Source organism: Penaeus chinensis, chromosome 29 (genome assembly GCF_019202785.1).
Source record: "Penaeus chinensis breed Huanghai No. 1 chromosome 29, ASM1920278v2, whole genome shotgun sequence".
Taxonomy (NCBI): Eukaryota; Metazoa; Arthropoda; class Malacostraca; order Decapoda; family Penaeidae; genus Penaeus; species Penaeus chinensis.
In genome coordinates, this window is record NC_061847.1 from 2,737,019 (window position 1) to 2,748,607 (window position 11,589).

General features: G+C 41.9%; 1 protein-coding gene across 3 annotated transcripts in view; it reads right to left on the reverse strand.

The window, feature by feature from the left end:
• Positions 1–3,716: 3,716 nt before the first annotated feature.
• The window catches only part of LOC125040566, a 21,427-nt gene continuing 13,554 nt past the window's right edge, over positions 3,717–11,589 (reverse strand). For 2 of the 3 annotated variants that reach the window (XM_047635173.1, XM_047635174.1), the window contains exons 4-10: positions 10,410–11,589; positions 9,910–10,070; positions 9,324–9,542; positions 8,783–8,901; positions 8,272–8,490; positions 7,674–7,772; positions 3,717–5,249 (exon numbers count right to left, since the gene is read on the reverse strand). The exon at positions 10,410–11,589 is cut by the window's right edge and continues 317 nt beyond it. In XM_047635173.1, the coding sequence (XP_047491129.1) occupies positions 5,171–5,249; positions 7,674–7,772; positions 8,272–8,490; positions 8,783–8,901; positions 9,324–9,542; positions 9,910–10,070; positions 10,410–11,589 (2,076 nt within the window). In that variant the 3' untranslated portion in view covers positions 3,717–5,170. Of the gene's footprint in view, positions 5,250–6,052; positions 6,112–7,673; positions 7,773–8,271; positions 8,491–8,782; positions 8,902–9,323; positions 9,543–9,909; positions 10,071–10,409 lie in introns of all 3 variants that reach the window. The other variant, XM_047635176.1, reaches the window with a different exon arrangement.

Below are 11,589 nucleotides of genomic sequence, written 5' to 3' on the forward strand. Positions count from 1 at the left end.
CCCCCAGTTGAACTTTCTCCACGGTCCCCCCCCCAGTTGAACTTTCTCCACGGTCCCCCCCCCAGTTGAACCTTTCTCCACGGCCCCCCCCCCCAGTTGAACCTTTCTCCACGGCCCCCCCCCCCATTGAACCTTTCTCCACGGCCCCCCCCCCCAGTTGAACTTTCTCCACGGTCCCCCCCCCAGTTGAACCTTTCTCCACGGTCCCCCCCCCAGTTGAACTTTCTCCACGGTCCCCCCCCCAGTTGAACCTTTCCTCCACGGTCCCCCCCCCAGTTGAACTTTCTCCACGGTCCCCCCCCCAGTTGAACCTTTCTCCACGGCCCCCCCCCCCATTGAACCTTTCTCCACGGCCCCCCCCCCCAGTTGAACCTTTCTCCACGGTCCCCCCCCCAGTTGAACTTTCTCCACGGTCCCCCCCCCAGTTGAACCTTTCTCCACGGCCCCCCCCCCCATTGAACCTTTCTCCACGGCCCCCCCCCCCAGTTAACCTTTCTCCACGCCCCCCCCCCCAGTTGAACCTTTCTCCACGTCCCCCCCCCCCAGTTGAACTTTCTCCACGTCCCCCCCCCCCAGTTGAACCTTTCTCCACGGTCCCCCCCCCCCAGTTGAACCTTTCTCCACGTCCCCCCCCCCCAGTTGAACCTTTCTCCACGGCCCCCCCCCCCAGTTGAACCTTTCTCCACGGCCCCCCCCCCCAGTTGAACTTTCTCCACGGTCCCCCCCCCAGTTGAACTTTCTCCACGGTCCCCCCCCCCCAGTTGAACCTTTCTCCACGTCCCCCCCCCCCAGTTGAACCTTTCTCCACGTCCCCCCCCCCCAGTTGAACCTTTCTCCACGGTCCCCCCCCCAGTTGAACCTTTCCTCCACGGTCCCCCCCCCAGTTGAACTTTCTCCACGGTCCCCCCCCCAGTTGAACCTTTCTCCACGGTCCCCCCCCCAGTTGAACCTTTCTCCACGGTCCCCCCCCCCCAGTTGAACCTTTCTCCACGTCCCCCCCCCCCAGTTGAACCTTTCCTCCACGGTCCCCCCCCCCCAGTTGAACCTTTCTCCACGGTCCCCCCCCCAGTTGAACCTTTCTCCACGGTCCCCCCCCCAGTTGAACTTTCTCCACGTCCCCCCCCCCCAGTTGAACCTTTCTCCACGGTCCCCCCCCCCCAGTTGAACCTTTCTCCACGGTCCCCCCCCCAGTTGAACTTTCTCCACGGTCCCCCCCCCCCAGTTGAACCTTTCTCCACGGTCCCCCCCCCAGTTGAACCTTTCTCCACGGCCCCCCCCCCCAGTTGAACCTTTCTCCACGGTCCCCCCCCCAGTTGAACCTTTCTCCACGGTCCCCCCCCCAGTTGAACTTTCTCCACGGTCCCCCCCCCAGTTGAACTTTCTCCACGGTCCCCCCCCCCCAGTTGAACCTTTCTCCACGGCCCCCCCCCCCATTGAACCTTTCTCCACGTCCCCCCCCCCCAGTTGAACCTTTCTCCACGTCCCCCCCCCCCAGTTGAACCTTTCTCCACGGTCCCCCCCCCAGTTGAACCTTTCTCCACGGTCCCCCCCCCAGTTGAACCTTTCTCCACGTCCCCCCCCCCCAGTTGAACCTTTCTCCACGGTCCCCCCCCCAGTTGAACTTTCTCCACGGTCCCCCCCCCCCAGTTGAACCTTTCTCCACGGCCCCCCCCCCCATTGAACCTTTCTCCACGGTCCCCCCCCCAGTTGAACCTTTCTCCACGGCCCCCCCCCCCATTGAACCTTTCTCCACGGCCCCCCCCCCCAGTTGAACCTTTCTCCACGTCCCCCCCCCCCAGTTGAACCTTTCTCCACGTCCCCCCCCCCCAGTTGAACCTTTCTCCACGGTCCCCCCCCCCCAGTTGAACCTTTCTCCACGTCCCCCCCCCCCAGTTGAACCTTTCTCCACGGTCCCCCCCCCCCAGTTGAACCTTTCTCCACGGTCCCCCCCCCCCAGTTGAACCTTTCTCCACGTCCCCCCCCCCCAGTTGAACCTTTCTCCACGGCCCCCCCCCCCAGTTGAACCTTTCTCCACGCCCCCCCCCCCAGTTGAACTTTCTCCACGGTCCCCCCCCCAGTTGAACTTTCTCCACGGTCCCCCCCCCCAGTTGGAACTGTGGATCTAGGTACTGTGTACTGTTTCGCATTACAATCTAGTATCATTTCTTCAGGATTTGTTGAGGGATGTGGTCAACTCTCTCTAAATGGGGAAAGGGGATCACTGGGACTGCAACCAGCATTGAGGCATTGCATTATTTAGCATACCAGGACAGAGGCTCACTCTCATCCTTATCAGAGACCTCCTATCTAAAACAAATCCAAAATACTGCTGTATCTTGCTCTAAAAGCCATTGTATATTACTGTCACAAGTTCAGCTGTGGGATGCTTGTAGATCACATCAACACCAAGAAGGCAAGTGATCTGGTGCAGCGCAAAGCATTCCAAGCATAAAGAGACGGAAATTCTGGAAAAAAAATGTTTTACTAAGCCAATATACTAGTGCTGAATGCTCTATAAAGTGTGAAGGGGGCATGTCTAGCTTCTTTCCTGTGAATTAAAAAATGAATCAAGGATGTGCCCTTGCATCAACAGTTTTTAATGTTGTATATCGGATATTAGATAGAGTTATCATCCAAAGTCAAGGCAGGACAAAGCTAAGTAATATTAAGGTCAAAGGCTTTGACTTTCACTGAGTATATAGAGATATGAGTGGCAGCTTTCAGTGGATTGATTATGTGAGGTGAAATTCTTACCTTTAAGTTTCCTCACTTGGACCAAGATCCATATATGTATGCATGCATACAATGTAACGGGAAGACCAATCTACAAATAGATGATAGAAATAGAGAACCTCTTTGCAAATACTAGTGTAATAGCTGAAAGGTCAATTCAGGACTATTACAGGTATCCAGAATAAATGTGACATATCACAATGCAAAGGATGGTAACATTTACACAATATTTACATTCAGTTTAGAGGTTATTCTCATTTATGGAAAAAGAGGTCTCCCAGCAGAAAGGTTCTTGCCTATTTACTTAAAATATGAATCTCATTCATAAAATCAAACAGGAAAACAATATTAAAAGGATAGTGGAATACAAAAGATAAGAGGTTCAGCAATAGTAGAAGACTGAATATATTGTTAAAAATTACATCATTTACACTTTTTAATATAAAACTATGTATAGTTTCCAATTCAAACTGGTAGTTTCTATTGCCACTGCTACCATGGGCATCCAGATCTTGGCCCATCCTCACTTGATCTAAATCCTTTGCTTTTCCAAATTCTTCATTAATGCATCTCATTTTAAACATTTTGAATATTCATGATAGATTATTTAAAACCATTTTTAGCAGAATATATATGGCAAATGTATTTTTTATACTGATTTCAAACTAATGCAATGGATTTGCATTCTATTTTTTATTTGCATTAGTAACACCGTGATTTTTCTCTGCTCAAGCTATTTTACATATGCCTTGCAGCAACTGAAATATGTGTGGATATGTGTGTGGATATGTGTGGATATGTGTGGATATGTGTGGATATGTGTGGATGTGTGTGTGTGTGTGTGTGTGTGTGTGTGTGTGTGTGTGTGTGTGTGTGTGTGTGTGTGTGTGTGTGTGTGTGTGTGTGCGAAAGTGAGTGAGAGGAGTCAGTTTTACTCATGTTGCATTAAAATTCATCCATATACAGGTAAAAGAAAGCCGTTATAATATTTGATTTTGTTTATTAGGTCAACACAAGGTTAACTTTACTTACTATATAAAAGAAAATAAATATACATCTTCATATGCACACAATAGCTAGTTAAAATATGCAAGACATAAATTGAACAGCTGTAAGATTTAGTCACACTTAAAGCTGAAGTACTTCTTTAAGTGCTGTGAAGCATATGATAAGAGGGGGAAAAAAGGGAAAATTCAAAAGTTTGAATTGATCAACCTATGATTTGTTTATCATCAAGTATGTTAAGTGGAAGCACTACATTTATATTAATATAAAGCTCTTCAAAGTGGATGATAAGGACTAGTAAATAGCTGATCTGCAAAGAGGTGGATCAAATCACTGAAGGAAAATCTACACAGGAAATATATCAGTCCTTTTAAAGTCCCTTCACTAGCAGAAGCTTTTTTAAATTCAATTGTGGCTTGCAACTGCAAAACAATACAGATACAAACCTTCACCCACACATCTAAAAGATAATGCTTCTTTCTGTACTGATAAGAATATGTTTAAATAAAAAATAAATAAATGGAAAAAAACACACTTTCTCCTTTTTTCCCAGTCACTGTTAACTGTCATGATCATCACCCTACAGTTACCAGTATCACATAGGATATCACATTAATGTTATATTTACAGGAGTAGGAGAAACTAAACATTTCGGTGACATTCCATCTGAAGACCGGAAGCTTCATTTAAGTTTCTCCAGATGGTTAGAAATATAAGTCATATGGCATGTAAGGTTATATATACAGAATATGCATAGGGGCCCTAAGTAATCAGACTTTGTATCATGAATGAAGAAAAAGGTTAATTGCTAAGAGCCAGTTCCTCCAAATTTGGCAAATACCTTCTACCTTACATATTTACACAGTACAATCTTCTCTACAGCTCCTGACATTTCAAAATCCAAAACTATTTTTGTAATACATGAAGCAAAGACATATTTCACTACCTATTGAGAACTGATATCTGAAACAGTTTTTAACTTAATATAAATGACTTTTCCTTGTAACTTTTAAATGCACTGCTTCAGCACAGGGTTTCAGACACAGGCAGCTATATGATTGTAACCACACTATTTTCCACATCATAAACCTATTTAAATGATTCATATTTGAAATGCATATACAGACAGCTACAACCTGAAGACATTAATGATAAAAAAAACAGCACAGACAGACATACATGTTACATAACATTCTCACAAAATAACAATCAATATAATGCAAAAAGTTTGCTTTTTCATTCATACAAAAGAAGCTTGACAGGAAGATGTTATTCTCATTACTAAAACAATTATTTTGGAAACAAAAGAACAAGAAGAGAAAAGGCAATACACATCCAGATACACAAACACTCTCAAAGACCTCTCAAGCAATGACTGTCTGAACTGACGAACAACAGGCAAAAAAATTCAGAGAAGTGGAGAACAAGTGCCTCATCTGGCTACCAGAGAGGGTGTTCTGCTCTTGTTGAGATTCTTCTTCTTCTCCCGAATCATTAGCTCAAAGTCCGCTCTGAAAAAGTAATCATATAAAGTGAGACATAGTCTACTATTTTGCTGGAAAGAATATTTTTTTCAAATAAGGAATACTTCCTAAACAAGGAAGGAAAAAATAACTTTTCTGTACTCAGAATGGCAATTTCTAATAAAATCTGCAATATTTTACTATCTAGATACTGAATAAACATGTTATTAATAATAAGGTACTTCAATAAAATATATAAAATACTTTAAAAGTCACCATATATCCTTCCATAATATTAAGGAAAAACTATAAAACACCTATATATATAAGAACATCATGCAGAGACTAAATATGTATGGTATATACAAAAGGGATATTATTAGTACATTTTCCTTAAATGAGGACTAAAATGAAGATTTGTGAAATATGCATTAAGCTTACAATTTTTTTTTTTTTTTTTCATAACTACAGTTCACACCTGATGATTTTTTTTTCATAGAGATCTTACCCTGTTAAAAACAGAAACTGACAAAGGTTTTCACTTCTAACTTGCTTGTTATAATAAAAATTAAGCTTTTAGTAAAATTTTACCATCTCTTAATTTGCATCTTTTCCTATATATCATGTAAGATTCATCAACTTAAAATATATCACAGTACATTATGCTCTTCAAAATAGGAATACTACTTTGAATTACTTTTTTCTATTCACCATAAAGTCAAAAGTAGAGTAATTCATCACCCTGTCATGTGAACACTGAGCTTCAAAGACAAAAAAAGAACTAAATGCCTAAAGAATACGGGCAGTACATCAAAAAGGTAAATAAAAAGCCACAGGTCAACGAGCATTACCTGGTTCATAGGGAGTGAGACCCAGCAAAGCAAAGATGGATCTCCTATTCTCATCATGGCTAGGGTTTTGAGAATGCATGTTAGTGTTAGGATAATAATGGGTTAAAAACAAATACATTGGTTCTCAACATCCACAGTTTCTAGGTCTTCTAAGCAAGTTCCTTTCTCCATGCAAAAGTTCTGTGATACAAGCATTTAGAGCAGTTTCATGTTGAGAATCAATGGCAGAGCAAAATTAAATCAAATCAACCACAATATAGGGGGGAACGTTCTACACCACAGCTACAGCAAAGGATAGTAATTAACAAGACGGAACCAACAGAAAGCAGTTATCTAAGAACAAATTCAAACATCATCAATGTATGGAATAAACTTTTTGAACTCTCTTGACTACAAACAACCTTATGAATTATGTAGCACATACATTTTCCTCAAAGGAATATACAGAGAAGCACCCTATGCTAAGTCCTGCAGAATACAAACCTGAATGATCATCATCATAATTAAGCAAATCATTGATTAATTCATAAGCTATTACTTAAACATGAAAATCAGCAAATGATCTTAACCACCCATGATCTTCCTTTGTGACATTAATTCCCATTATTCCTCAATGTCACTACCTCTACTGTAAAACATTTCATCGGTGATGAAATCAGCTACAAAGAAAGCAGTCTCACTATTCAAGAACTTCAGCTCACCAAAGTGAATACATATAACTTACAGCTCACCAAAATGAATACATTTGCTGTGCTCCAATGTTAGACAAATAAGCAATACAGCACACAATTAGACAATTACAGAACATCTTCCACAGAAAAATGGAGTTGAGCACAAGCCTTTTAAAACAAAATCACAGCTTTCCTACTCCCACTTACAGTAATGATTTAAACCCAAGAATGGCTGGACTGAGCCAAAAACTCATGTGGTGAAGTGGCTTGCCTTGGCCTGCTTGTGGGTAGAATTTTGCAACATTATCAAACTAAAAAATTATTTGTGATCATGACCAATCTCACTGCTTTAATTAACTGTTATTGTTCTCTTTCCTTCTAGTACATATGCATGATATTGCAACCTACAGTTAACATAACTGAACCAAGTATCAACTATTTTCTTCAATATAGATACTTAATTTCTCATAGTATTTTACACTACAAATCCATATCAGAAAGTATGATACTAAATTTCACGTTTATTTTCTTTTTTTCACTCTTTGTGCAAGATGGTTCATTTCTGCAGAAATCTTTAGGGCAAGTACTACCACTATCAATAAAATAAGGAAAATATACTGTATAGGAAAATATTTTAACAAACATTTCTTAGATAACTGTTTCTCATTGATCTATTTTAGTAAGAATTTGCCCACCATTTTATACTTGTATAAATTACACATAAGCAATCCATATTAATAAACTTTACCTTCTTGAATCAAGAAGCTTGAAAATACAATAAAAATTATGTAAATCACACATTAAAAAAAAAAACAGTAAAAGAAAAAAAAAGGAAGAACATGTCACTCAACATTAAACATAAAAAGCATTGTTGTACATGCCAGCCACTTAAAAGTATGATGTTAAAAAAACAACACAAAACTGAAGATTCATATGCAGAGAATACTCACTGTTTAACAGCATCTGGAATGTCTAGCTGATCGAGGGGAACAACCTGTGCTAACTCCGTAAGGTTATTGACAAAGGTAAGCTTCCGGTAAAACTTCGTGCTGAAAGGGTAATTATCTTATTAGAAGTCAAATCAGATTGTGCTTAAGATCTGCTATCTAATTTTCTTAATTATGTGTGATTTGTCATCGCAGCAGTTATCAAATCTAATAAGACATTATGACTAGCTTCACTTTGTGAAGACCTGAGCATGATAAAGCTTCTGAAGAAGAAGAAGAAGAAGAAGGAGGCAGAGAAGGAGAAATCTTCAGCCTTTAAATTGTTGTGTATTGTCCATTAGGGACTTGATTTATAGGAGTATCCTATCCCTGCTGCAAAACATAATACAACTTTTGATCACAATGGTCAGGCTTGATAGCAGACAGCCTAATGATGAAGGAGAGGAAGACAAAGAAAAAGAAAAAAAAAGAAGAGAGGAAGAAAAACAAAAAGAAAAAAATCAAACAAACTTCATCAATAGCTTAAAAAAAGTTACTCCTGTGCTGAAGTATATCATACAGTTATGTAAGAAAATGTATAACAAAATCAAATCTAACAAACCTTATGAAAGGTCTGGAGAAGGCGACAACTGTGCGAACCCAGAAGGTGGGGTGCACCACATGGAGGGCCTTTAGGTTCTTTCGCAGTTTGCGGTCGATCATCTGATAGGCTCGCTTTAACCAGTGGAAATTGGGCATGTGGGACTTGGGAGTTCCTCCAGCAAGGTAAACTAATACATAATCATCAGCAATCAGCTGCTCCAAAGTTGACAAAACATAACTGCAACAAGAGAGGACAAGTAAATACAAATAACACAAAACACTCAAAATGTAACTTAAACAACTTTTTGGCATGGTTTTGAATGATTACTTGACTAGTGAAAGTTTAAGCAAGAGCTTTATTAGTGGCTCATGCTAGGGCCATCCTGGGTGTTTGCCCATGAACTAGGTTTACAAACTCTTACCACACTGATTACAAATATATCTATAATAACAAACTATGCATCATCCTTTTGCATATTATGTACAATACAAAGCTCAGTACTTGATTTCAAACCAAATATTCAACTAACAGGAACAAGTTATCCATGACATAGTTGTAGTCTCTTCGTGAGCGGTCTGGCAACTGGCAGGCACTGATGACGATGACTGCATTCTGATCTCCACCCAGGTAGCCTCCGTGACTCACGCACTGAAACAAGCAAATGGTTAAGTTAGAGTTCTTTTTCTTTTTCTTTTCTTTTTTTTTTTTTTTTTTTTTTTTAGCTTTTGTTTTATTACTGTACTGTGGGTTTGTATTCACAGTTGTAGCAGTAGCACTATGTGGCAGTGGTAGTAATGGTAACAGTAACAGTAATGTATGTCATAATAATAGCAATGGTAACATGTATAATGATAATTAATAATAATCTATGATGACTAATGAAAATGATAATCATAACAATAATAATTACATCATTAAAAGCAAATTATCATCCTCATAATTAATAATATAATAATAATGACAATGGCAATTAAGGTTATCAATGAGTTAATAATGACAAAAATAATGATAATTAAGAATTACAGTAACAATAGCACCAATAATGAAGACTGCTTTGGTTGGGAACCAACCTTGCGATAGGGCGCGATGACCTTCATGTCTATTCTGCGCCAGACGCCGCCGATGACGACGCTCCTCCAGTGCCTCTCCTCTGCAGACTCCTCGGAGGCGGAGAACTCTGGAATGAGGAGCTGTGGAGGGGGGGTGGGGATGGGCTCCAGGTGCTGGGTGCTCTCGCAGGGGGCTCCGAGGTTTCCCTTAGGTGTCTGGTAGATATCCAAATCCTCATCCTTCAGTGGATGAAGGAAGGCGGGTGTGGGGGATAGGGGAGAGGGACACGCTATTAAAACCTTGAATAGAAAGTGTATGGGTGGAATACCGGCCACTTCCATTCAGAATTAAATAATGTCTGGTAATGTATCACTCCATGGAATATATTTGGAATGTTTACTCTTCTACGGGTTAGAAAGAGAGTCATTTGAAATAACTGAGGTCTTGAAAAATGTACATGGCAGCTTTTGGAATTTTGAAGAAAACGAGACAGAAAAACCTGCATCACTGTAATTCCAAAATTCCCAGGGGCTAGCAATAAATTTGAATGTTCAAACAATTTAGAAATTAATATAAAGCTAAAAACAGAATACAGAGGAAACTTACACCAAAGCCATCTTCATCTTCGTCTTCCCCGTCGCTGCGCTGACTAAATGCCGAAGCAACCGAGATGTTGTCATCTTCCACCGGCGACCGCAAGATGTCTTCGGCCACGGAAATGCGCTTGCGTTGGCTGATGTTCCCGAAATCAAGGTCCTTTGGTCTCTCTATGTGAAACAATGACTAAAGTTAGAAAGTTTCTCAGGCATGTAATAAAAGACCCCCGAATAACTAAAATTTAAGAAATGTACCATTTTTCAAAACCTTTCATTAGCACTTAGCTTTCAACATCTCCCAACAGCCCTGATCTTTTTTTTATACAGCAGATGCAAAAGGGAAGCAAAAGAGCAAAAGTGTAAATATCAAGAGCCATAAATACTTATTTTCAAATTGGACATTTTTCTCTTGTGAAACAAACAACCAAAGATGATATCCCTAACATTCTTACAAACTCCTCACAAAGTAAACACATCTTCTTACACAATAGTAATTGAAAGTCATGTTACCTTCGTCGGGCGTCATGTATTCAAAAGTGGTGCTCGGAGTATTGATGAGGGACGGAGTAGTAACCTCGGATAAGTCGCTACCTTCGATCAAAAGCTTTTCAGAGGACTCGTCTTGGGTCTCGTTCTGCTCCTCACAAGTCCCGGTAATAACAATGTCTGGCACCTCCAACGGCTTGTTCTGAGCGACGCCGTTTGGCACGCGGGTTTCGCTCTCCCCTGGCAAATCGGGCTTCTGGGGAGTGCACGGGATCTCAGAGTTGGACAGGTCTGGCACGTCGTTGAGGTCTTCGCTCGTCGCCCCGCTCAGGTCGAGAACAGGGGCCGGGATCTTCTTCATGCCGAGGTCCTGCGACTTGCTCTCGACAAAGACCCCTTCGACCTCTAGCTCTTCGTGGCCCTCCTTGCTCAGCCTGAGGGATCTGCGCCTCTCAAATCTGAAGGCTGTGTCATCACTGTCATCAAAGTCAATGTCGTCAATGAAGATATCTGAGGACCGCTTTGAACTATTGCTGTCATTTTCATGAACTACTGGACTGCTGTCATCGAAAACTGCCCTGATATCCTTTTTGACGGTGTTGCCCAGATCGAGGCCTTCCGTCGTTATGACCGTTTTCTTTGGTGAGGAAATTCCACTGTCCACTGTGTTTCTGGTATTGTGTGAACTAATCTGTTCTTGCAGGGAGTTATGTAATGCTTCGATTATTTCCTTATCTACGTATTCACTATACCGCTCGGAATTATTCAGTATCTCCTCCACTTCTTTTGGTGTCAGAATGTCCTGCAGTCTGCCACTCAGGTTGTACAGGTCTCTGTACTTGGTGAAGTCTAGGCACTCTCGCACCTTCATGAGCGTACTTTGCTCGATGCTGAGGCTCTCGTCTTCGCGGCTATCCTCCGTCAGACTCAAACTCAGGTCTGTCGCGGCGTAAGTGGAGGTGCTCCTTGTGCTGTTAGTTTTGGGCGTGGATGTGTTCGTGTGTTGGATTTTGCCCGGGTTGAGCGTCGATCTGTCACTTTCTTCCAATTCTTTCCTCAGATCATTGCCCGCGCTTGCATCGAGCACGATGTCCGAGATGTCTTCCCCCACTTCGCAGTCATTCAACAGATTTTCGATTTCCTGGAGGTCTTTGGCAAATGTTCCCACCTCGGAATTGAGCGTGACGTGCGCTCCAGCCTCCTT